Source organism: Mesoplodon densirostris, chromosome 1 (assembly GCF_025265405.1).
Source record: "Mesoplodon densirostris isolate mMesDen1 chromosome 1, mMesDen1 primary haplotype, whole genome shotgun sequence".
In the NCBI taxonomy this organism is placed as follows: Eukaryota; Metazoa; Chordata; class Mammalia; order Artiodactyla; family Ziphiidae; genus Mesoplodon; species Mesoplodon densirostris.
In genome coordinates this window covers 17,506,765-17,533,393 of record NC_082661.1, presented here as the reverse complement: position 1 = coordinate 17,533,393, position 26,629 = coordinate 17,506,765, and the positions used below count along the sequence as shown (strand labels likewise).

The 26,629-nt window shown below is 44.8% G+C and overlaps 2 protein-coding genes across 2 annotated transcripts in view; one reads left to right on the top strand and one right to left on the bottom strand.

Moving 5' to 3' along the window:
- The window catches only part of HABP2 (hyaluronan binding protein 2), a 42,415-nt gene extending 16,982 nt beyond the window's left edge, over positions 1 to 25,433 (top strand). Inside the window, exons 3-13 of the mRNA XM_060101667.1 lie at positions 5,295 to 5,405; positions 6,832 to 6,939; positions 8,181 to 8,297; positions 9,050 to 9,169; positions 9,666 to 9,837; positions 17,717 to 17,814; positions 19,227 to 19,482; positions 20,103 to 20,245; positions 20,958 to 21,092; positions 22,468 to 22,613; positions 25,269 to 25,433. Coding sequence (XP_059957650.1) covers positions 5,295 to 5,405; positions 6,832 to 6,939; positions 8,181 to 8,297; positions 9,050 to 9,169; positions 9,666 to 9,837; positions 17,717 to 17,814; positions 19,227 to 19,482; positions 20,103 to 20,245; positions 20,958 to 21,092; positions 22,468 to 22,613; positions 25,269 to 25,433 — 1,571 coding nt within the window. The remainder of the gene's footprint in view (positions 1 to 5,294; positions 5,406 to 6,831; positions 6,940 to 8,180; positions 8,298 to 9,049; positions 9,170 to 9,665; positions 9,838 to 17,716; positions 17,815 to 19,226; positions 19,483 to 20,102; positions 20,246 to 20,957; positions 21,093 to 22,467; positions 22,614 to 25,268) is intronic.
- A 583-nt stretch (positions 25,434 to 26,016) lies between these two features.
- The window catches only part of NRAP (nebulin related anchoring protein), a 71,594-nt gene continuing 70,981 nt past the window's right edge, over positions 26,017 to 26,629 (bottom strand). Inside the window, 1 exon segment of the mRNA XM_060101548.1 lies at positions 26,017 to 26,121. Coding sequence (XP_059957531.1) covers positions 26,017 to 26,121 — 105 coding nt within the window.

Here is a 26,629-nt window from a genome sequence, read left to right as displayed (position 1 = left end):
ATGGCTGAGTAATATTCCATTGTATATATGTACCACCTCTTCTTTATCCATTTGTCTGTTGATGGGCATTTATGCTGCTTCCGTGACCTGGCTATTGTAAATAGTGCTGCAATGAACACTGGGGTGCATGTTTCTCTTTGAATTATGGTTTTCTCTGGGTATATGCCCAGTATTGGGATTGATGGGTCATATGGTGATTCTATTTGTAGTTTTTTAAGGAACCTCCATACCGTTCTCCATAGTGGCTGTATCAATTTACTTTCCCACCAACAGTGCAAGAGGGTTCCCTTTTCTCCACACCCTCTCCAGCATTTACTGTTTGTAGATTTTTGATGATGGCCATTCTGACTGGTGTGAGGTTATACCTCATTGTAGTTTTGATTTGCGTTTCTCTAATGATTAGTGCTGCTGAGCATTCTTTAATGTGTTTGTTGGCAATCTGTATACCTTCTTTGGAGAAATGTCTATTTAGGTCTTCTGCCCATTTTTGGATTGGGTTGTTTGTTTTTATAATATTGAGCTTCATGTGCTGTTTATATATTTTGGAGATTAAACCTTTGTCCGTTGATTCGTTTGCAAATATTTTCTCCCATTCTGAGGGTTGTCTTTTCATCTTGTTTGTAGTTTCCTTTGCTTTGCAAAAACTTTTACGTTTCATTAGGTCCCATTTGTTTATCTTTGTTTTTATTTCCATTACTCTAGGAGGTGGATCAAGAAAGATCTTGCTGTGATTTATGTCAAAGAGTGTTCTTCCTATGTTTTCCTGTAAGAGTTTTATAGTGTCCGGTCTTACATTTAGGTCTCTAATCCATTTTGAGGTTATTTTTATGTATGGTGTTCGGGAGTGTTCTAATTTCATTCTTTTACATGTAGCTGTCCAGTTTTCCCAGCACCACTTATTGAAGAGACTGTCTTTTCTCCATTGTATATCCTTGCCTCCTTTGTCATAGATTAGTTGACCATAGTTGCGTAGGTTTATCTCTGGGCTTCCTATCCTGTTCTGTTGATCTATATTTCTGTTTTTGTGCCAGTACCATATTGTCTTGATTACTGTAGCTTTTTAGTATAGTCTGAAGTCAGGGAGTCTGACTCCTCCAGCTCCATTTTTTTTCCCTCAAGATTGCTTTGGCTATTTGGGGTCTTTTGTGTTTCCATACAAATTGTGAAATATTTTGTTCTAGTTTTGTGGAAAATGCCAGTGGTAGTTTGATAGGGATTGCATTGAATCTGTAGATTGCTTTAGTCATTTTCACAATATTTATTCTTCCAATTCAAGAACATGGTATATCTCTCCATCTGTTTGTATCATCTTTAATTTCATTCATCAGTGTCTTATAGTTTTCTGCATACAGGTCTTTTGTCTCCCTAGGTAGGTTTATTCCTAGATATTTTATTCTTTTTGTTACAGTGGTAAATGGGAGTGTTTCCTTAATTTCTCTTTCAGATTTTTCATCATTAGTGTATAGGAATGCAAGAGATTTCTGTGCATTAATTTTGTATCCTGCAACTTTACCAAATTCATTGATTAGCTCTAGTAGTTTTCTGGTAGCATCTTTAGGATTCTCTATGTATAGTATCAGGTCATCTGCACACAGTGACAGTTTTACTTCTTCTTTTCCAATTTGTATTCCTTTTATTTCTTTTTCTTCTCTGATTGCCGTGGCTAGAACTTCCAAAACTATGTTGAATAATAGGGGTGAGAGTGGACATCCTTGTCTTGTTCCTGATCTTAGACGAAATGCTTTCAGTTTTTCCCCATTGAGAACGATGTTGGCTGTGGGTTTGTCGTATATGGCCTTTATTATGTTGATGTAGGTTCCCTCTATGCCCATTTTCTGGAGGGTTTTTATCATAAATGGGTGTTGAATTTTGTCAAAAGCTTTTTCTGCATCTATTGAAATGATCATATGGTTTTTATTCTTCAATTTGTTAATATGGTGTATCACATTGATTGATTTGCATATATTGAAGAATCCTTGCATCCCTGGGATAAATCCCACTTGATCATGGTGTATGAGCCTTTTAATGTGTTGTTGGATTCTGTTTGCTAGTATTTTTTTGAGGATTTTTGCATCTATATTCATCAGTGATATTGGTCTATAATTTTCTTTTTTTGTAATATCTTTGTCTGATTTTGGTATCAGGCTGATGGTGACCTCATAGAATGAGTTTGAGAGTGTTCCTTCCTCTGCAATTTTTGGGAAGAGTTTGAGAAGGACGGGTGTTAGCTCTTCTGTAAATGTTTGATAGAATTCACCTGTGAAGCCATCTGGTCCTGGACTTTTGTTTGTTGGAAGATTTTTAATCACAGTTTCAATTTCATTACTTGCGACTGGTTGGTCTGTTTGTATTTTCTATTTCTTCCTGGTTCAGTCTTGGAAGGTTATACTTTTCTAAGAATTTGTCCATTTCTTCCAGGTTGTCCATTTTATTGGCATAGAGTTGCTTGTAGTAGTCTCTTAGCATGCTTTGTATTTCTGCGGTGTCTGTTGTAACTTCTCCTTTTTCATTTCTAATTTTATTGATTTGTGACTCCATCTTTTGGTGAGAGGAGCTGCAAAGGCACATTGTAATAAGCATGGCCACAGGGAGAGGTGAAGAACCAGGTCCCTTTTATTTCATCAGATTGGCTCATACCACACCAGAGTGCCAGTGTGGAACTTGAGGCTATCAGCTAGACTTGGCCACATCCAGCTCCCCTGCCTCCTCACTACCCTTTCATCTCCTTCCTTGGCTGGCTTTCTTCCCCCATCCACCCCGGATTCGAGGCTCCTTTGACTGGAGGCCACATTCTACACTTTTTTGTATAATTCTCTTTTGTTCCCAAAGCCTTCCTGCACCTGGCATAATACTTGTCCCACTGTAGGTGCACAATACATGTTTCTTACATAGGAAATGGGATGAAGTACCAATAGAATAGAAAAGACAAAATAAGGTTTAAGTTTGGAGGTAGAGAAACCCTCCCAGGTGACTCTTCTAAAAAGCATTTTCAAAACATATTGCAACCCACCCCAAATGTCAAGGATCTTGGTGCCTTCCCTTGCACAGTCTTCCAACTGGATGGCTTCTGGCAGTCTGGGGCCACTGAGCCTCTGCTGCTTCTATCCTACCTCAACCAAGGGCCCTGGACCCTGGAGAATAGCAGGGACTTAATGCCTCACTTAGCAGGAATGTAACTCAAAGTCTATGTGTTTTATTCCCTCCTTAGCTTCACTGAGAGGTGAACAGACCTTGTAAATAGGGCTGGATTCAAATCAAAACCCTCCAACAGATATTTCATCCATCCTCTGTCACCTGGAAAAATCATACCATTCCATCTTTATGAAAAACCTTCCCTCATTTCCAAATATCTGCAAAAGAAATGATTCTCAATGGTCTAACCAAGATTATCCAGTCTGACCCTCAACTTGTGGGAGTGATGGGAGAAATTACAGGAGTGATTCGAAGGCGCTTATCTATAAACACCTGTTGGAAAAACAAAAATCAATTCTCCAAAGAAAAAAGAAAGAAAGAAATGGGGCGATCATCTCATTACCAAACTCATTGTCTCTTCCAAATGTCAGTTTGAAATCTTTCATGTCAAACTCAGAAAAACATTTTTTCCCCTTACTTTCTCACCCTTTCTCTGCTTCATCATGCTAGATGGAAAGAAACTTTATTTGCTCCAGGAAGACAATGGCCTTATCTTCAACCTAGATCCTCATGCCTGGAAAGGTGGCCTCCTCTGAGAGCATTTTCATAGTGGGGAAAAGCAGCTCGGGAGAAATAATGAGGAAGCAAACGGAGTCTTGACTTGACACTGTGATAAATGAGGTGAAACTTTGGCAAGGAACCAGAGTTGGCGTATTCAAAAAGGAAATAAAAAGATAGTTCCATTTTAATGGGAAATATAAAACAGCCATTGTGCAAACGTCGATTTTTCAAAAGCCAAAGAGATAAAGACTATAAGGGAATGACTGAGAGACGAATAAGATAATGTGGTTGATAATCTGGGCTTAGGTAAAGTGCCATCCTCCGGGCCATCGCTGGCTCCGTGGGAGTGCTTTTTCAAGTCGGCTATCTGCATTTGCCTCTGCCTCATTATCATATGCATCTCTGGACAGCTTCCTTACAGCTTCAACTTGCTGACTTGCCATACTCCTGCCAGCTGGAGAGAGCAAAGTCCACCCAACTTTCTTCAAATCCCAAACTCCTCTCCATCAGCCACAGAGCTATCAGCATCTTCCAAGGCCTCAGACAACAAAGAGCTTGAGTCCAGGCTTATACACACCTGCTCTTCCTAGTGGACTGGTCTAGTGTAAGGTTTACAACCATGGGTAATGCCATGTACTGCCCTTTCTTTCAGTAGGCAAGATCCGTGAACCTTCTCAAGGCTGTCCGTGGACAATTCCTAATTAGCAGGCTGGATATGCAATGGGAAGGATAGGACCCCTTCCCCAAGGGTAACTGTGAATTATCTGAGGCAGTATGAGAGGCCTGCTGAAGCAGCTGAGAGAGTGCAATTTAAGGGATATATGGAGATAAACTGCCTTAGTTCATATGTTGTCATTTATTAGCTATGTGACCTTGGACAAGTTACTTAACCTCTTTTAGCCTCAGGTTTCTAAGCTTAAAGTAGAGATAATAATACATCTAGATTTTTATGAGAATGGAATGGGGTGGTTCATGTAAAATGCTTAGTCCAGAGCCTGGGACATAGTAAAGACTCAGTAAATATTAACAGTTACGATGATTCTATATAAATAACTCGGGAGGAGTTTGATGCTGAAGCTGAAAGAAAAGTGACACGTTTCTTTGACTTTATTCAGCTAAGTTGACTGATAAAGTCCCACTGAGAAATTTCATTCACAGAACCACCCAACAAGGCACTCAAGTGCCACTGGATCTGACCCTGGGCAGATCTCATACAGGACCTTGGAGACCTCCTGCGCCCCAGTCATCTTCCTGCTATTTACAGGTGAGACAACTGAGGCACGGAGGATACAAATGGCTTGTCCAAGGTCACGGTTAGTGAAAAGCCAGAACTTGTTGTCTTCTCCCCATTTCCAATCACGTGCTCTTGACCTTGCCAAATGCCAGTGCTGGCTTACTGGTTCATACCAGCCCCCTCAAATGAAAACTCACAATGCCTGACCCCTTCTATCTGCCCCGTCAGTGTCAGGAGCTGGAAAGACACATGAACCGTCCTTCAGGACCTAGAAATCTTTGGGAAAGGGGGTTTTCAGTGAAATACAATGGTGACGTCTTTAGGTCTGATGATTAGGGTTTCTTCTGTCTTGTTCCCACATCTGTAGATTGGACTCTCGACCACTATGAGTACAGCGAAGAGTATTATGACCAGGAAGGGAATGCCAGCAGTGCTCTTGACCATCCCGAGAACCCTGACTGGTACTACGCAGAGGACGGTAGGTACCAAAGCTGTTTGGGGGCCCTCCTGGGAGGAGAGCAGCACACCTGGAGGGGAGTTTATGTGTGACCACATGCAAGGGCTCTCTCTTCTCTTCCTCTCTGACCAGCTTCATAAAATAGGTATTAAAAAATTATTTAGACTGGCTTTTTTTTCAGTTAGAATTACATACTCTGAATACTGGGGAGGTTCTTAGGGACCATGTCTCCCACTTTCAAATGACAGGTGAAGCAAGTGAGGCCAAGAGAGGAGCTGACTTAGCCAAGGTCACTCAGCAAGTTAGTGCATCATCACCCAGCTCTCCCGACACTGTGGGTTAGAGTCACGTTCAAAATCATCCCCGGAGCTTTCATGACAGGTAGTCCTAATTATGAAGAAGAGTCTGGCTTAGCATTAGGAATCAAACTGTAGCATTCACAAATTTGGCATTGTGCTGTGCTTTTTTTTTTTTTTTTCCTCTTTTCACTCTTCAGAAGATTTGCACAGTTGTGTGTGTGTGTGCACGCACGCTCACACATGTGTGCTTCGGCTACTTTTTTTTTGTTTTTGTGGCTCCTTGAGACAGAAAGGAAAATGAGAAGCTGGGCCTAAGCAAAGCCATGTGACTAAACCAGTAGAAGTAATGGAAAGCACTTAGCCGCTGGAATAAAAGCTGTGTAACTGCGAAGTGGCCTGGAAGGCAGGGCCAAGATACGGGGCATCAGGGGAACATCAGAAGGGACCATCAAAACAAGAGCCAGGCCCAGGGATCCTAGTTCCTGAACCAAAGAACAATGTGTGTGAACAGAAGGATAAAGAATTCCCCAAGGGAAGATCCATTCAGACAACCATGAAAAGCCAAAGGCACAGATGAAATATGACAAAATCTAACTGAACAAGTAGTTGAAGAAAGATGAAGGCCACTGGGTCATTTCCTCCTCGCCGTCAATTCTTCTGTCCCCCTCTTGCCTTTGGTCTTCTTTCCTGATGTTCAGAAAGCGCGTGTTTCATTAGGGGTGGGATTTCGTTCCCCACTCCTGACCTCCACCCCTGGGCACTGGGAGTAGGGGAGGTCTTCAGGCTTGTGAAATGCCTTCGGCATCAGAGACAGACCCTGTGGCACTCCCAGCGAGCCTGGGAGGAGAGAGACACTGATGATGGGAAAGGGGAGTTACTCAACGAGAAAGGCCCCATCCAAAGCCAGGCTGAGGGAGACAGTCACGATTCCTTCTTGCCTCCCCTCTTACTAACCTGAATCCCTCCCTCTGGTCTTGTGATGGCAGTTTTCCTGGCTCTTTAAGGTCAGTGCATGTTTCTCCCTTTCCCCAGTCACTGGCTAGGCAGTTCCTCTCTCATTTGGGGCAGGAGATGGAAATTCAATGAGCAGACAGGGGGCTTCTTGCCTGCTGCTCATTGCAACCCTGACTTCCGCCCACGTGTTTTAGATCCATGCCTGTCCAACCCCTGTGCACATGGTGGGGACTGCCTCATCAGCGGGGCCACATTCACCTGCAGCTGTCCAGCCCCTTTCTCTGGAAACAGGTGTCAGAATGGTGAGTGGACCTTCACTGGATCCAATCTTCCCTCCATGTTGAACAAGAGGCAGTTTCTCCTCCAACTCTAGCGGGTAAAGAAGTGTTCGGTAATCCCGTGAAAAGGCTGACAATCACACTGACAATCTATTATGTTGTGCATAATAGATTCCTCAGCATGGTCACAGGCAGCATCTCACTGAGTCCTCACCCTTACATGTTAGATAGGACTAGTATGTCCATTCCACAGATGAGAACATTGAGGGTAAGAGGAGATAATAGCTGGGTTCTGACCAAGATGTGTTCTAAACTCAGGACTTGTTGTTGTTGTTGTCTAGAGTGTTTAGACCAACTTCAACAGAGAAATGTTGTTCTCATATACAAGAGCAGGAAGGCTCTCAGGGCACTTAAGGCTCAACCTTGTTAGAGAAAGGGAGCCCAGAGTGTACAGGGGACTTGCTCGTGGTCACATAGCTAATTAAGAGAAGAGCAGAAATTAGAGACCTGGTGCCTGACTCCCAGCCCCATGCTCTCTCTTCCTGCCATCCTCACTCGTGGAGACTCTGATAAAAGGTGTGTCCAGTTTTAGTGACCTCTTGTGGGCATAACATGAGGCTATGTGATAAGGTATTGGGAATAGAATTCTTACGGGCTAATTGCACCCCTAGAGAGAACCTGGATTCTGTCGCATCTAGCAACCATCTAAGCGGGGTGGGGGAGGAAGTGAGGGTTTTATGGTTGACTTGTTTTCTCTGTGCCCTCTTCAGTTATTCCTACCATTTTCAATCCTACAAAGTCTTTCAGTAAATTTTTCAGGATGGTTTGGGATATCAGGCACAAGCATAGTTACTGGGTTTATCCCCTCAACTTCTTGGAAGAATGACAAAATTGTAAATGGAATATAAAATCAGCTATACAATGGAGAAACTCAAATTGCAGCTCTACTTTTTTGAAGGTGTAAAAATTATCAAGGTGTTTATAAAAATAGCATAATAAAGACTATGAGCCCTAGAGACTCATAAGGAACTGGGAAGCAGTCATCCGTGATCCAAGGATAAGAGAGAAGCCTTGTCTAGGTGGGTAGCATGATGTTTCAGAACCATGGACAGGGGGCACATGCTCTATCAGTCACCAACACCACCTCTCCCCACGCCCCCACACTCCCCTCCCAAACATTGCACTGTACAGGTACCTCTCAAAGTAAAATGTGCCCCAAATAATGTCCTGTACTTTGTGCCTACTTCTCTATTGATCTCCTACAGTGAAAAACAAATGCAAGGACAACTCATGTGGCCGAGGAGACTGTCTCATTACTCAGACTTCTCCTTACTACCGCTGTGCCTGTAAACACCCTTACAGGGGTGCACACTGCTCCACAGGTAAGTGCCGGAGGCCTCTTCTATGCTAAGCTCTCTCTACAGTGGCTTGTGCCTGGGATGTCAATATCCTCCTGTGTGGAAGTCCAGATACATCCAATGTTTTGGTGGCACCCAAGATGGCCCTTTTAACTAGGACTTTTTAAGATTCATTATCCCTGGAAAGTCCAGTGAGAATTGACTTGTCTGTGTCTCTTCCCAACAAAAAAAATCATCTTGAAACTCATTTCATCTAGGAAGTAAGCCCTGGTCTTTTCCTAGAATGGGCCATGTATATTTATTCACTGCTATGAGTCAGGCATTGTCCCAGGAGATTTACATTCTCTCTCACATTGTCCCCCGAACACTACAAGAAACAGTTTTACAGATGAAGAAATTGAAGTTCAGAGAGGTTAGCTAACTTGCTTATGGTCACTCAGCTGTCAAGAGGCAGAACTAAGTTTCGACCTAGCTGAGACTGGCCCCCAAAGTCCTGCTCAGTCTATGCATCTTGTTTTTCCTTACTGAGCGACCCATCTACTTATATACTCTTGTTTGCTGGCCTCCATCATATTGCTTCATCCATGTTTGCTTATGTTCTTAAGGTTTGTGTGTATGTTTTCTTGCATGTCAGTGGGTCTCTCTTTCCCCTTTGGTGACCCATTTTTGTGAAAGGATGGACACCAGAAAAGTGCCACCAATATCTCCTCATCAGCTCAGATGTAGCTGCAACTCCTTCTAAAGAGCCTTGCTGGACCCACTTCCTGTGTTCACAGCGGTTCCTGCATGCAGGCCAAACCCCTGCCAAAATGGCGGCACATGCTCCCGGCATAGGCGGAGATCCAAGTTCACCTGTACCTGTCCTGAACAGTTCAAGGGGAAGCTCTGTGAAATAGGTATGGGTCTATACCACCACTTCATCAGAAACTCAGGGACACATGTGAGGCCTCTGGAATCCTTTATCTGTTTGCATTTTGTTGCCAGAACAGGGTTCAAGTCAATTCCCAAGCTCTGCCATTGCCTCAGCCTTCCAACCTAAGGGCGTAGGGTATGTCTGGCTCCATGTAGAGGAAGTAATAAACTGGGATATAGTGCAGGCACGTCAAACACTCCTGGGTATCCTTGGGCCTCAACCTATCTACCACTGGTTCTTGTTTGAGCCAAAATGAAAGAACTCAGCTCTCACCCCTACCCCCACGATATTCCATGTTTTTAAGCTGGGTTGAATGTGGAGCATTCCAACCACCTTATTTCTGGGAACTCGTAGTGAAACCTCAGGATGACCAGTATTCAGGCCCAATCCTCTCACCACCTGATATACCTGCCAAGTCCTTTCCAGGCACGGCACACCAGTTGGTCTCAGTTCTCACATTCCCAACTGCTCTCTCTAAGGTTCTGATGACTGCTATGTTGGTGATGGCTACTCTTACCGAGGGAAAGTGAGTAAGACAGTCAACCAGCACTCATGCCTTTACTGGAACTCCCACCTCCTCTTGAAGGAGAATTACAACATGTTTATGGAGGATGCTGAGGCCCATGGGATTGGGGAGCACAACTTCTGCAGGTAAAACTTACCATCCTCCCCATGCTCCATCTTGGCCACTTGTCAATGTAAGGACTTGTTTGTCCCTTCTCCCGGCTCCTAGTTTTCCTGGGCCAGCTTCGAAATTTTGGAACGGAACACTGAAACTCATCAGCTTTCTTTCTAAGATTTTCCAACTCAGGATATGTTAGGTTATGCTGCTGTAATGAACAACCCCCAAATCCCAGTGGCTTGAATACATAAATGTTAATTTCTCATTAATGCTTTGTGTGTCATGTAGGTTGGGTGTGGAGGTAGGGGGTATTCTTAGCTTCACTTAGTTACTCCAATACACAGAAAGGGCAAGGAGAGACTGGAACATGAAGCATGAGAGTTTTACTACCTCAGCCTAGAAGCGACACATCATCTTAGCACGCATATTTCATTAGCCAGAAACAGTCATATAGTCCCATATAACTTCAAGGGATAAATGGAACTTCAAAGGGATAAATGGAAAATGGAATGTTTGGTTAGCATGACGGTCTCTGACACACAGATGTGCAGGTTTTCCCAACTGAGAATAATGCCATTTCTATCCCTGGTGATGACTAGTTACCTTCTTCCCCGTCTTCTTTTTTTTTTTTTTTTAATTTATTTATTTATTTTTTTTATTTTTTTTATTTTACAAATTTAATCAGTTATACATATACATATGTTCCCATATTCCCTCCCTTTTGCATCTCCCTCCCACCCTCCCTATCCCACCCCTCCAGGCAGTCACAAAGCACCGAGCTGATCTCCCTGTGCTATGCGGCTGCTTCCCACTAGCTATCTACCTTACGTTTGGTAGTGTATATATGTCCATGCCGCTCTTTCATTTTGTCACAGCTTACCCTTCCCCCTCCCCATATCCTCAAGTCCATGCTCTAGTAGGTCTGTGTCTTTATTCCTCTCTTACTCCTATGTTCTTGATGACATTTTTTTTCTTAAATTCCATATATATGTGTCAGCATACAGTATTTGTCTTTCTCTTTCTGACTTACTTCACTCTGTATGACAGACTCTAGGTCTATCCACCTCATTACAAATAGCTCAATTTCATTTCTTTTTATGGCTGAGTAATATTCCATTGTATATATGTGCCACATCTTCTTTATCCATTCATCCGATGATGGACACTTAGGTTGTTTCCATCTCCGGGCTATTGTGAATAGAGCTGCAATGAATATTTTGGTACATGTCTCTTTTTGAATTATGGTTTTCTCAGGGTATATGGCCAGTAGTGGGATTGCTGGGTCATATGGTAGTTCTATTTGTAGTTTTTTAAGGAACCTCCATACCGTTCTCCATAGTGGCTGTACCAATTCACATTCCCACCAGCAGTGCAAGAGTGTTCCCTTTTTTCCACACCCTCTCCAGCATTTATTGTTTCTAGATTTTTTGATGATGGCCATTCTGACTGGTGTGAGATGATATCTCATTGTAGTTTTGATTTGCATTTCTCTAATGAGTAAAGATGTTGAGCATCCTTTCATGTGTTTGTTGGCAGTCTGTATATCTTCTGTGGAGAAATGTCTATTTAGGTCTTCTGCCCATTTTTGGATTGGGTTGTTTGTTTTTTTGTTATTGAGCTGCATGAGCTGCTTATAAATTTTGGAGATTAATCCTTTGTCAGTTGCTTCATTTGCAAATATTTTCTCCCATTCTGAGGGTTGTCTTTTGGTCTTGTTTATGGTTTCCTTTGCTGTGCAAAAGCTTTTAAGTTTCATTAGGTCCCATGTGTTTATTTTTGTCTTTATTTCCATTTCTCTAGGAGGTGGGTCAAAAAGGATCTTGCTGTGATTTATGTCATAGAGTGTTCTGCCTATGTTTTCCTCTAGGAGTTTGATAGTGTCTGGCCTTACATTTAGGTCTTTAATCCATTTTGAGCTTATTTTTGTGTATGGTGTTAGGGAGTGATCTAATCTCATACTTTTACATGTCCCTGTCCAGTTTTCCCAGCACCACTTATTGAAGAGACTGTCCTTTCTCCACTGTACATTCCTGCCTCCTTTATCAAAGATAAGGTGACCATATGTCCGTGGGTTTATCTCTGGGCTTTCTATCCTGTTCCATTGATCTATCTTTCTGTTATTGTGCCAGTACCATACTGTCTTGATTACTGTAGCCTTGTAGTATAGTCTGAAGTCAGGGAGCCTGATTCCTCCAGCTCCATTTTTCGTTCTCAAGATTGCTTTGGCTATTCGGGGTCTTTTGTGTTTCCATACAAATTGTGAAATTTTTTGTTCTAGTTCTGTGAAAAATGCCAGTGGTAGTTTGATAGGGATTGCATTGAATCTGTAGATTGCTTTGGGTAGTAGAGTCATTTTCACAATGTTGATTCTTCCAATCCAAGAACATGGTACATCTCTCCATCTATTTGTATCATCTTTAATTTCTTTCATCAGTGTCTTATAATTTTCTGCATACAGGTCTTTTGTCTCCTTAGGTAGGTTTATTCCTAGATATTTTATTCTTTTTGTTGCAATGGTAAATGGGAGTGTTTCCTTGATTTCACTTTCAGATTTTTCATCATTAGTATATAGGAATGCCAGAGATTTCTGTGCATTAATTTTGTATCCTGCAACTTTACCAAATTCATTGATTAACTCTAGTAGTTTTCTGGTAGCATCTTTAGGATTCTCTATGTATAGTATCATGTCATCTGCAAACAGTGACAGCTTTACTTCTTCTTTTCCAATTTGGATTCCTTTTATTTCCTTTTCTTCTCTGATTGCTGTGGCTAAAACTTCCAAAACTATGTTGAATAAGAGTGGTGAGAGTGGGCAACCTTGTCTTGTTCCTGATCTTAGTGGAAATGGTTTCAATTTTTCACCATTGAGGACGATGCTAGCTGTGGGTTTGTCATATATGGCCTTTATTATGTTGAGGAAAGTTCCCTCTATGCCTACTTTCTGCAGGGTTTTTATCATAAATGGGTGTTGAATTTTGTCAAAAGCTTTCTCTGCATCTATTGAGATGATCATATGGTTTTTCTCCTTCAGTTTGTTAATATGGTGTATCACGTTGATTGATTTGCGTATATTGAAGAATCCTTGCATTCCTGGAATAAACCCCACTTGATCATGGTGTATGATCCTTTTAATGTGCTGTTGGATTCTGTTTGCTAGTATTTTGTTGAGGATTTTTGCATCTATGTTCATCAGTGATATTGGCCTGTAGTTTTCTTTCTTTGTGACATCCTTGTCTGGTTTTGGTATCAAGGTGATGGTGGCCTCGTAGAATGAGTTTGGGAGTGTTCCTCCCTCTGCTCTATTTTGGAAGAGTTTGAGAAGGATAGGTGTTAACTCTTCTCTAAATGCTTGATAGAATTCGCCTGTGAAGCCATCTGGTCCTGGGCTTTTGTTTGTCGGAAGATTTTTGATCACAGTTTCAATTTCAGGGCTTGTGATTGGTCTGTTCATATTTTCTATTTCTTCCTGATTCAGTCTTGGCAGGTTGTGCATTTCTAAGAATTTGTCCATTTCTTCCAGATTGTCCATTTTATTGGCATAGAGTTGCTTATAGTAATCTCTCATGATCTTTTGTATTTCTGCCGTGTCAGTTGTTACTTCTCCTTTTTCATTTCTAATTCTATTGATTTGAGTCTTCTCCCTTTTTTTCTTGATGAGTCTGGCTAATGGTTTATCAATTTTGTTTATCTTCTCAAAGAACCAGCTTTTAGTTTTATTAATCTTTGCTATCGTTTCCTTCATTTCTTTTTCATTTATTTCTGATCTGATTTTTATGATTTCTTTCCTTCTGCTAACTTTGGGATGTTTTTGTTCTTCTTTCTCTAATTGCTTTAGGTGCAAGGTTAGGTTGTTTATTTGAGACATTTCCTGTTTCTTAAGGTGGGATTGTATTGCCATAAACTTCCCTCTTAGAACTGCTTTTGCTGCATCCCATAGGTTTTGGGTCGTCGTGTCTCCATTGTCATTTGTTTCTAGGTATTTTTTAATTTCCTCTTTGATTTCTTCAGTGATCACTTCGTTATTAAGTAGTGTATTGTTTAGCCTCCATGTGTTTGTATGTTTTACAGCTCTTTTCCTGTAATTGATATCTAGTCTCATAGCATTGTGGTCAGAAAAGATACTTGATACAATTTCAATTTTCTTAAATTTACCAAGGCTTGATTTGTGACCCAAGATATGATCTATCCTGGAGAATGTTCCATGAGCACTTGAGAAAAATGTGTATTCTGTTGTTTTTGGATGAAATGTCCTGTAAATATCAATGAAGTCCATCTTGTTTAATGTATCATTTAAAGCTTGTGTTTCCTTATTTATTTTCATTTTGGATGACCTGTCCATTGGTGAAAGTGGGGTGTTAAAGTCCCCTACTATGATTGTGTTACTGTCGATTTCTCCTTTTATGGCTGTTAATAATTCCCTTATGTATTGAGGTGCTCCTATGTTTGGTGCATAAATATTTACAATTGTTATATCTTCTTCTTGGATTGATCCCTTGATCATTATGTAGTGTCCTTCTTTGTCTCTTCTAGTAGTCTTTATTTTAAAGTCTATTTTGTCTGATATGAGAATTGCTACTCCAGCTTTCTTTTGGTTTCCATTTGCATGGAATATCTTTTTCCATCCCCTTACTTTCAGTCTGTATGTGTCTCTAGGTCTGAAGTGGGTCTCTTGTAGACAGCATATATATGGGTCTTGTTTTTGTATCCATTCAGCCAGTCTGTGTCTTTTGGTGGGAGCATTTAGTCCATTTACATTTAAGGTAATTATTGATATGTATGTTCCTATTCCCATTTTCTTAATTGTTTTGGGTTCGTTATTGTAGTTCTTTTCCTTCTGTTGTGTTTCTTGCCTAGAGAAGTTCCTTTAGCATTTGTTGTAAAGCTGGTTTGGTGGTGCTGAACTCTCTCAGCTTTTGCTTGTCTGTAAACGTTTTAATTTCTCCATCAAATCTGAATGAGATCCTTGCTGGGTAGAGTAATCTTGGTTTGCAGGTTTTTCTCCTTCATCACTTTAATTATGTCCTGCCACTCCCTTCTGGCTTGTAGAGTTTCTGCTGAGAGATCAGCTGTTATCCTGATGGGGATTCCCTTGTGTGTTATTTGTTGTTTTTGCCTTGCTGCTTTTAATATGATTTCTTTGTGTTTAATTTTTGACAGTTTGATTAATATGTGTCTTGGTGTATTTCTCCTTGGATTTATTCTGTATGGGACTCTCTGTGCCTCCTGGACTTGACTAACTATTGCCTTTCCCATATTAGGGAAGTTTTCAACTATAATCTCTTCAAATATTTTCTCAGTCCCTTTCTTTTTCCCTTCTTCTTCTGGAACCCCTATAATTCGAATGTTGGTGCGTTTAATGTTGTCCCAGAGGTCTCTGAGACTGTCCTCTGTTCTTTTCATTCTTTTTTCTTTATTTTGCTGTGCAGCAGTTATTTCCACTATTTTATCTTCCACCTCACTTATCCGTTCTTCTGCCTCAGTTATTCTGCTATTGATCCCATCTAGAGTATTTTTTATTTCATGTATTGTGTTTTTAATCGTTGCTTGATTCATCTTTAGTTCTTCTAGGTCCTTGTTAACTGTTTCTTGCATTTTGTCTATTCTATTTCCAAGATTTTGGATCATCTTTACCAACATTATTCTGAATTCTTTTTCAGGTAGACTGCCTATTACCTCTTCATTTGTTAGGTCTGGTGGGTTTTTATCTTGCTCCTTCTCCTGCTGTGTGTTTTTCTGTCTTCTCATTTTGCTTATGTTACTGTGTTTGGGGTCTCCTTTTTGCAGGCTGCAGGTTCGTAGTTCCCGTTGTTTTTGGTGTCTGTCCCCAGTGGCTAAGGTTGGTTTAGTGGGTTGTGTAGGCTTCTTGGTGGAGGGGACTACTGCCTGTGTTCTGGTGGATGAGGCTGGATCTTGTCTTTCTGGTGGGCAGGTCCACGTCTGGTGGTGTGTTTTGGGGTGTCTGCAGACTTTTTATGATTTTAGGCCACCTCTCTGCTAATGGGTGGCGTTGTGTTCCTGTCTTGCTAGTTGTTTGGCATAGGGTGTCCAGCACTATAGCTTGCTGGTCGTTGAGTGAAGCTGGGTGCTGCTGTTGAGATGGAGATCTCTGGAAGATTTTCGCCGTTTGATATTGTGTGGAGCTGGGAGGTCTCTTGTGGACCAGTGTCCTGAAGTTGGCTCTCCCACCTCAGAGGCACAGCACTGACTCCTGGCTCCTCAATTTGGGATGATTTGTTGTCTATTCCTGTATTCCACAGATGCAGGGTACATTAAGTTGACTGTGGAGCTTTAATCCGCTGCTTCTGAGGCTGCTGGGAGAGGTTTCCCTTTCTCTTCTTTGTTCTCACAGCTCCTCGGTCTCAGCTTTGGATTTGGCCCCGCCTCTGCGTGTAGGTCGCCGGAGGGCGTCTGTTCTTCGCTCAGACAGGACAGGGTTAAAGGAGCAGCCTCTTCGGGGACTCTGGCTCACTCAGGCCGGGCGGGAGGGAGGGGCACGGAGTGCGGGGCGAGCCTGCAGCGGCAGAGGTCGGCGTGACGTTGCAGCAGCCCGAGGCGCGCCGTGCGTTCTCCCAGGGAAGCCACCCCTGGATCCCGGGACCCCGGCAGTGGCGGGCTGCACAGGCTCCCGGAAGGGCGGTGTGGACAGTGACCTGCGCTCGCACACAGGCTTCTTGGCGGCGGCAGCAGCAGCCCCAGCGTCCCACGCCCGTCTCTGGGCTCCGCGCTCTCAGCCGCGACTCGCGCCCGTCCCTGGAGCTCCTTTACGTGGCGCTCTTAATCCCCTCTCCTCGCGCACCAGGAAACCAAGAGGGAAGAAATAGTCTCTTGCCTCTTCGGCAGCTCCAGAGTTTTCCCGGATTCCCTCCCGGCTAGCTGTGGTACATTAGCCCCCTTCACGCTGAGTTCTCGCCGCCAGCCCCAGTCCTCTCTCTGCGCTCTGACCGAAGCCCGAGCCTCAGCTTCCAGCGCTGCACGCCCCAGCGGGCGAGCAGACAAGCCTCTCGGGCTGGTGAGTGCCGCTCGGCACCGATCCTCTGTGTGGGGATCTCTCCGCTTTGCCCTACCCAGGTATGTGGGGAGTTTCTTGCCTTTTGGGAGGTCTGGGGTCTTCTGCCAGCGTTCAGTAGGTGTTCTGTAGGAGTTGTTCCACGTGTAGCTGTATTTCTGGTGTATCCGTGGGGAGGAAGGTGATCTCCGCGTCTTACTCTTCCGCCATCTTACCCGGAAGTCCTTCCCCGTCTTCTTGACCATCCTGTTGGCTTCCTCCCACAGCTCATTGTCTAACCAAGGCCAAGGACATGCATGGTCTGCATATAGAAACAGAGATTTTTTTGTATGGCTTTAAACTGGTTCCATTAAGCAAGAGGATTTCCCTAGCACAAGACACAAGTTTCCTTCTACTTTCACTTACCATGAGCTGTTCCCTCCATGGGACTGTCTTCAGGGTGACCCCCAGCAGCCGCTCTCAGAGAATTCCCATGCACAGAATTTGAAGGTTCGGGCAGAGGAGCCCTACTCTCACCATGTTTCTGTAGTTATTTCACTTTCCTGACAAAGAAGGATCTTCAACAGGGCTCTCATTTATTTTCCTACAAACAATGTAATATGTCCCGTGGATCTGGCACAAAGCTCGTGAACTACTTCCTGGTTATTGAGATTCTCCTCTGGAAGTTAAGATTTGGCCCCCAAACTATAACCACCCTTATATGTCAAGGTTTGCTAACCTGTTGGAGGAATGGAATGGAATGTGGTCCCAGGGGGATGCAAGAGCTTGGTGCTGTCTTACTCAAAGGACTTTTAATGAGGTCCAACGAGTTCACCAAGCCTTGACTCTGGCTTAGTTTGTTTGTTTCAGTTTTTATTTTTATTTTTTTGTTTTTTTATTCTTAGTTTGTTTCTTTATTTTAGAAACCCAGATGGAGACAAAAAGCCCTGGTGTTTCTTTAAAGTAAACAATGCAAAGGTGAAATGGGAGTACTGTGATGTCCCTGCCTGCTCAGCCCTAGGTAAGTCTGTGGCTGTCTGGAGGGCTGGGTAGTGGGGAGGTTGCAGAGCCATAGACTCTGGAACTCCTGGAACTCCCTCTCTGTCCTACCCCTGTCCTTCCACAACACCTGCTTTACCATGTGCCATCCCAGTGGCAACCCAACTGCCCAATCCTCCGCTCCCCTCTCGGGAGGCCGAGCAGCCTTGGATACCTTTGTAAACTCAGGCTTCCTGACTCCCAATCAGTGCACTCAGCAAATATTGATCGATTGCTTGCTGGATGCCAGGCGCTATGCCAGGCCTTCAGTGTACAGTGGTGATCAAACAGTGGCTGGGTCTCCACAGCCTCTCAGGATACAGCATGGACTGAATTCCAGCCTCACAGTCTTCCTGCCTCGCTGCCTTAGCCCACCTCTCTACCCACGTCTGAAGCAATGCACCCGCCCTCTGCTCAATGGAATTACTTCCCTGGACAGTTTCATTTCTGTGCCTTTGCTCTTATGGTCACCTCTGTCTGTAATACTCTGTCCCATACCCGCTCTTGTTCATATCCAATCATTCTTTGAGAATCAACCCAAGTAACCACTCCTCCAGGAAGTCCTCCAAGGTGTACCAAGTGAAGTATTCTCTCTCCCTTCCTACAAACTGCATGGAATAGATTGGGCACCATCCATGCAACACTTGTTGCTCTCTCCTTTGCATGACAGTTATGTGTGCAAATGTCTTCTCTCCCCCACTCTACTTCATCTGAATATCTTCCCCCAGGCACCAAAAAAGCCTCCAAAATATATGTGTGCATTAACAAATAGTTAAATACATACCCAGAGATGGGTTTATATATTTATACACACATTTTTTATTGAAGTATATTTGCTGTACAATATTATGTAAGTTATAGGTGTACACTACAGTGATTCACAATTTTTAAAGGTTGTACTACATTTATAGTTATAAAATATTGGCTATATTCCCCCATTGTACAATAAATCCTTGTAGCTTATTTTATACCTAATAGTTCATACCTCTTAGTCCCTACCCGTCTTGCCCCTCCCTCCGTCTGTCTCCCCACTGCTAACCACTAATTTGTTCTCTATATCTGTGTCTGCTTCTTTTTTTTTGTCATATTCACTAATCTGTTGTATTTTTTAGATTCCACGTATAAGTGATAAACATTTTTATGTGTCTGTATACATGTCAAAATAAGAAGGAAAAAGCAACATCTTCATCATTAATTCTATAGACTCGCTTTGTATTAATCAATGTATTCAACAAATGCTAACTGCACACGTGCCTATCCTATACGCACCAGTATAGTCTCTTCGCTCTGGACACTAGTTAAGCTTCTGGATGCAGAGCCATGCCTCTGACAAGGTCCTTCTGAGGGTCTGGAGGGAGGGTGAGAAGTGTGATTTATTTTTCTTGTGCTTCACAGATGTTGCCAACCCAGAGGGAAGCGTCACAGAGCCCCTGACCAAACTTCCCGAGTTTGACTCCTGCGGGAAGACTGAGATAGCAGAGAGGAAGGTCAAGAGGATCTATGGCGGCTTTAAGAGCACAGCGGGCAAGCACCCATGGCAGGCGTCCCTGCAGACCTCGCTGCGACTGACCATCTCCATGCCCCAGGGCCATTTCTGTGGGGGGACACTGATCCGCCCCTGCTGGGTGCTGACTGCCGCCCACTGCACCGAGTAGGTGCCTGCTGGGAGCAGAGGTTAGGGTGGCTGCAGTCTCCAGGGCTGTTCTTCTCTCCCCATCTGAGCAGCATCTTGGCAACTCTGGCAGGACCTGGGGGTCGGATCTTGCTCCAAGGGCAAAAGGATGTTTCCTTACAACCAGATAGAAGAGAGCTCCCATGTGTAGAATGCTCACCATGTGCATTACGTGTGTTTTGACATGCAAGCCTCAAAACTAGCTACTTAAAGACAAGCAGGAGGGCCTCCCTGGTGGCGCAGTGGTTGAGAGTCCGCCTGCCGGGTTCGTGCCCCAGTCCGGGAAGATCCCACATGCCGCAGAGCGGCTGGGCCCGTGAGCCACGGCCGCTGAGCCTGCGCGTCCAGAGCCTGGGCTCCGCAACGGGAGAGGCCACAACAGTGAGAGGCCCGTGTACCGCAAAAAAAAAAAAAAAAAAAAAAAAAGACAAGCAGGAGAGTTCTTTAGCAAGACCATGATTACAGAGGAGGTTGCTGAGGGGCGAGAAGGTCAGGTCATCTGTCAAAGGTCACACAGCTGACCAGGAACAGAGCCAGGGTGTGGCTCCAGTCTCTCAAATTCCAGGGCTAGCTCCTGATCATCTTACTTTCCCTTGTAGCTTAAAAGCCAAATATCTAAAAGTGGTGCTAGGGGACCAGGACCTGAAGAAGACAGAATTCCACGAGCAGAGCTTTGGGGTGGAGAAGATATTCAAGTACAGCCACTATGAGGAAAGAGACGACATTCCCTACAACGACATTGGCAAGTCTCTTCTATCGGGGCTCTCCCATGGGTCTTGTCCTGGGTGGATTTCTCTACTGATGGGAAGCTGAGGTTTGGTTCTAGAAGGTGCTCTTGCCTTCTTGGTCCCTCATAGACCCTGTAAGGTAGAGCATTTATTCCAGAGTTTTTTAGTTCTTAAAGGTCTGTGTTAGTGTTGCAGATAAATGTGCACAAGTTCTTAAATTGAGGGGAAGAGATGCTAAGAACATTGCATTGGGGAGAGAGCTCAGCCTTGAATTAACAGCTGGCTCACCTCTCTAAGCTTCAATTCCCTCTTCTGTAAAATGGGGACACTGACGTACAGTCTCCACTTCCTATGTGCTAAGTGACGTGATGTTCATGTATCCCCATGCACACCTGGCACCTGGTAGGCAATGAGGTACTTAATCTGCCTGCTGCTTAGTTCTGTCCCCTATTTCTCCATTCACAGACCTCTCACTCTTTCTGCTTCCTCAATATATTTTTTCCCCCTTAAAGCCTGTTTTTAAAAAAAGGATTAGAAGTAATTTAAAACTCAGCCGGAAGTGTTATTACTCCTCTGAACTGAAAGTTAAAAGAATGAAATGACCAAGGGAGAGTTCTTTTAGGTATTGGGAATGGGGCTTTGCTAGGTCCACCTTCTAATCAAGTTGAAGCTGATGCTTCTTTGACAGAGAGGATATCACTGCCCATTTCCCCTTTCTCTACCTAGCTTTGCTCAAACTAAAGCCAGTGGATGGTCACTGTGCTCTGGAATCCAAATATGTGAAAACTGTATGTTTGCCTGATGGTCCCTTTCCCCCTGGGACTGAGTGTCACATCTCCGGCTGGGGTGTTACAGAAACAGGTGAGTCTGGCCATGCATTCTCCTGAGGCCCAGGTGAGTTACATCCACCAGACAAGAAAGGGTTACACTCAACTGCCCTCCTGAACTGGATATCAGTGTTATATTCAAAATGTATAAACAAAAGAAAGAGATTGCCCCATCTCTCAAGCTCCAGTTAAATCTCATCACCTTCAAGGAGTCTTCTCTGATCTCCATATCTGTCCTTGGCCCCAACCCTTAGATCTCTGACTTTCACCAAGCACTGATCCTGTATCCATGGAGAACTTTTTTCCTTTCCTAGGTACATTGGAAAGAGGATAAATTAGAAAGAAGATGGATTTTGGAGTCAGACAGACTTGTATTAGGTTCTTGGTTTTGTCACTTGACTTGGACAGCTGAGTTTCAGTTTCCCAATAACATCCTAGGTTTGGAATCATGATAACAGGAGATGATAGAATTCTCCAGAGATATTCATTAAGTCAGCCCCTGGAGGGCAGGGGTCAGGTTTCATTCACCTTTGACTCTACTACAGTGCTTTGGTCAAGGCTCTCTACATAGTAGCACTCTATAAATTTTTGTTAAGTCAAGCTATTGATTTATCTCTAGGATTTGGTCTGATCTTAAAAAGTAACCAAAGGGCTACTTTCCTTATAGTACTGACAAGATTACACCCTTTCACATATGAAATTCAGAAGTGTATATCAAGTCTCTCTCAAATACTCAAAATAGATTTCTCTTCCCCTAAATCTTGTTCTTAATAATGGAAAGCAAGAATCACTTTAAATAGGCCCAGATTCATGAAGAAAGTGAAATGTAATATACAAATTTGTCAGAAGGCTTCTGGGAAAGAAGATTTCTGATAGGTAATTAGATTTAGGGTTAACCAGGAAACCTTTTTGTAGCTCACTTCATTGGAGTCCCTCTAAACCTTTCAGCATCATCGTGCTGACGAGAGCAGATTGAGCAGAACAGAGGTTCTTTAGGCAAGGAAATGTCTGCTCTGGGAAGCAGGTACTCTAGGTGATCAACCAGGGCACTTCATGCGTCATGCAGGCTCTACTACATGCAGCCCTCTGCCAGGCATGGGAAATTAAAAATAGGTTTAAGACCTCATCCCTGCTTGCCCAACTTCACCGTCTAGCTGGGGAGACAGAGGAGGGCAGAAATGATTCTGCTCCACGGGATAAGCACAGCATTGAAGGTCTGTAGAACCATCGTGAAGGCTGAAAGCAAAGAGTCCCCAGCCCTGAAAGATGAGGCTACTCTGCCCATCTCCTGTAAACACCCTTCCTGCCGAGCTCAGGTCCGGTGGCCCTCTTCTGACTGCTGCTGGCTTCTGGTGGGGCAGGTTCCAGACTGGTCTCTACAGTGGCAACCTCCTTTCTCCACCCCTCAGGAGAAGGGTCCCACCAGCTCCTGGACGCCAAAGTCAAGCTCATCAGCAACGCTGTGTGCAACTCCCGCCAGCTATACGACTACATGATCGATGACAGTATGATTTGTGCAGGAAACCTCCAGAAGCCTGGGCAAGACACCTGCCAGGTCAGAGACTCCAAATGGTACTTGAAGGAGGGGCTGGCAGGACCTTACACCGGGCACAGAGGGCCCTTAGAACCCCGGGCTGGGAGGCGGGTTCAGAGACCCACCTGCCATTAAGCTAAAGGGGACATGTCTGTCCTCTGGCAAATCTGAATCCACATCAAACCAGGACGACTCAGTGTAATAACCATAGCAGTCACTTTGCCCACATTGTCCGACTTAATTCTCACAACCGTCTGGTGAAGGGGATGTCATTATCACCGTTGTACAGATGCTTAGAGAAATCATCTTGGCCTATAGCACCTGGGCGGCAAGTGGCAGCGCAGGAGTTTACTCCACTGTGTTTAAATGGCCGCAGCACTGGGCAGCTTGTCCGCAAATCCCAATAAGCAGGGAAGAGTCCCAAAGACCAGTGCTTGGAAGGAGAGAGATGAGACGCCAGAGAATTCACAATAATATTGACTAACCATTAGGATTTAAATGTGTGTGCGTGTGTGTGAAGGGGGAGGGCGATTTAACCCTCATAAACTAATTGGCTGAGTGGCTTCTCGGTGGCCAGAGCCAATTTAGAACCTGCCTGACACCTGCCCCCATATAGGACTTTGGGGGACCAGCATGGGCACATTCACATCTGAGCTCCTCCCTACAAGGGGACCCAACAATGATCTCCCAGCCTTTTGGGAGCCCCTCTTGGGATGGGAAATCACGGTCACTCTCGCCAGGGTTTGTGGCTGTACTGTGACCCCCTGCCCCTTCCCAAGGAGCCACAGATATCCACCTACTCAAAGGAGGTGTGTGGGCAGATGGGATTGATTTTCCCTAAGTCCCCAGAAGACGAATAGGAAAACAGATTGTTCGGGGCTTCCCTGGTGGTGCAGTGGTTGAGAGTCCACCTGCCAATGCAGGACACACGGGTTCGAGCCCTGGTCTGGGAAGATCCCACATGCCACAAAGCAGCTGGCCCCCTGAGCCACAATTACTGAGCCTGCGTGTCTGGAGCCTGTGCTCCGCAACAAGAGAGGCCGCGATAGTGAGAGGCCCGCGCACCGCGATGAGGAGTGGCCCCCACTTGCCACAACTAGAGAAAGCCCTCGCACAGAAACGAAGACCCAACACAGCCATAAATAAATAAATAAAAATTTAAAAAAAAAAAGAGCCGGTGACATGTACGTGCACCGAGACAGCGCAAATTGGAGAAAAAAACCCCCAAAACCTCAATAGGTTACCAGAGTAATTCAAGGTAAACTACAAATAAGGGATAATTGAGACCGCACCCAATTAAGAAAAAAAAGAAAACAGGTTGTTCAATTCCCTAGATATTTCAAAGGCTTCCCTCGTAGGCTTTAAAAGCAGATGGTCATGGGTTTGAAACCTGCTTCTATCCTTTACTTTGTGACCTTTATCAATCACTGAATGGCTTAGTCCGCTCGGGCCTCTACAACAAATTACCTTAGACTTGGTGGCTGGTTTAAACAACAGACATTTATTTCTCACAGTCCTGGAGGCTGGAAGTCTGAAATCAGGTGCCGGCGTGGGCGGGTTCTGGTGAGGACCCTCTTCCAGGTTGCAGACTGCCAACTTCTCATTGTGTCCTCACGTGGTGGAGAGAGAAAGCTAGTTCTCTAGGGTCTCCTCTATAAGGGCACTAATACCATGCACGAAGCCTCCACCTTCATGACCTATCACTTCCCCAAAGCCCCACCTCCTAATAACATCCCAGTGAGGATTAGGCTTCAGCATTTGAATTTGGGGGCAGGGGGACATAAACATTCAACCCACTGCACCGAAATAATTCTCCAACCTCAGGTGTTTAATCTATAAAACGGAAATAGTGTATCCATAAAATCAGCAGATTGTGGCTAAGATTGAAAGAGACAATTAATTAAAAATCCTACCAGTCGTGGTGCGTAAGCAGCAGTGTGTGTGTGTGTGTGTGTGTGTGAGAGAGAGAGAGAGAGAGAGAGAGAGAGAGAGACGTCCTCATTCCTCTCCTCCTCACCATCATCATCCCCTCCACCTTAACTGGGGGTTTAATATGAACCAGGCACTGTTCTATGTGCTTTACAAACATTAGTCCTCACAAGACCCTCAGGGTGGGGCAGGGGTTCTGTTGCTATCCACGGTTTACAGTGTGAGAAGCCGAGGCCCCGTTTGGCCAGCAGGTAAGCCTGGTTTGGAGCCCAGCAGATCTAACTCCAGGGACCATGTTAAACATCAAGGCCGTGCTGCCTCTGGGCCCCATCCTCCTTGCCACGTGTGTGCCCCTGTGGGCCCTGGAAGGGCTCTATCCAAACAGGGCACCTCTCAGCCTCCGCCAGATCCCTGCCGGAATGAGAAGTTGAGGGCCCCTTGTAATACCTGTATCACTAAGAGTCATGGCGGGTCAGGAAGTAGGGCTGGGCCTGGCACCGGGCCCCGGCGCCGTGGCTTCTCTGACTCAGGAAGCCCTCACTGACTCAGGACGTCGTAGGTTGGTATTTGTTTCTCTCCCTTCAGAGCACTGCGTCACATGAGGCATTGGAAGAGTCTTCTTGCTACTTTCCCCAGGGCCGGCCAGCAGTCTCCCCCCTCCCCCCCTGGTATCCCCTCACGGAGGGTGGGGCTGTCTCTGAATGTATTCCTATTCACAAGGCTGACTCCTGAGTCTTTTTCCCGTAGGGTGACTCTGGAGGCCCTCTGACCTGTGAGAAGAACGGTACCTACTACATCTATGGGATCGTGAGCTGGGGCCTGGAGTGTGGGAAGAAGCCAGGAGTCTACACCCAAGTGACCAAATTCCTGACTTGGATCAAAGCCACCATGGAAAGGGAGGCTAGCTTTTGAGGTGTCTTCCAAAGCTCACAGCCCATCCTCCTTAACACCCAGCCAAGGCGAGGCCTCACGGGCAGCCGTGGACAGCCTCTGACGCCTCCGAGTGTCCAGGCTCTAAGCAGAGACCACTGCTGCCCAGCCTGGGGTGCCCTGGACCAGCATGGCCGCCACTTCCTCAGGCTCCCTCCTGGGAAACCCAGAAATGAGAGAATCAACCTGAAGTATAGGATGTTTGCTTCCCTTCCAACAATGGTAGCTTCTAGAAAATCAGTGTTCATCGACTGCCTTCACCTCGGACATTTGCAAATGTGAGATTTCAGACGGCTTAGCGTCAGTGGGGGTCACCTTTACATCTTTATTCCTCATCCCAGACACTCAAGGCACGCAACAGGGCCACCCACTTCTAGGTATCTGACAGAGGACCAAAATACAACATTCTCCACCCACTTTCAGAGAGTTGTTATTTTAATAAAGGAGGGTCGGAGCATGGGCTGGGGTGCTGTTTTCACAGTTGGCCCGAACTGAAGCCATGCCTCTGGCGTGCACGTTTCCTCTCCAGCTTCTCTCCCAAGAATCCCAGGTGGACGCCGCCCACTCACAACGGCAGGGCCTTCCTCCTTTTGACGTGAAGAATCTCCGTGGCATCTGGGTTCACATCCCCCCTCTGATCATCTCCGGTCTCTACAGCCTCCTGCCCTGCCTGCAGAAATCAGACACACCTCCCTGAGTTAGGATGAACCTCCTGCCCTGCCCCCATAGGACAAGCTGTCTAACATGCTCGCCCTCCCCTTCCTTTTTCCCTCCTCCATCCTCCCCAAGAAGAAGGATCCTCAAGGCAAGAAAGATAAAGAAGTAAAGCCAATCTCTCATTTAGACGTGGCATCTTTCTTCCGAACAAAGTAGGGTTCAAAACCCAGACTGCTGTAGCCAGCAAGTCCCTGACCCCTTCCATGAATGCAACGAGCAAGGAGTCAGCACAGTCTGGGCTGCCGCGGCTGCGATTGATGTAGCCCCCGCATGTTTGTCTCCGACGAACTAATGGCTGTGACTTCAGAGAAAACCCTGCAGGAAGTTTAACCGGGGTGTCCTCCTCCTGGTCACCTCAGACCCATGAAATTAGGCGCCTTGCCTGAGCTGTATTTCACACGTCTTTAGAGCCAGCTGACCTTTGGCCAAAAATAAAGTTTGAAAAGAAACAATGAGTTTGC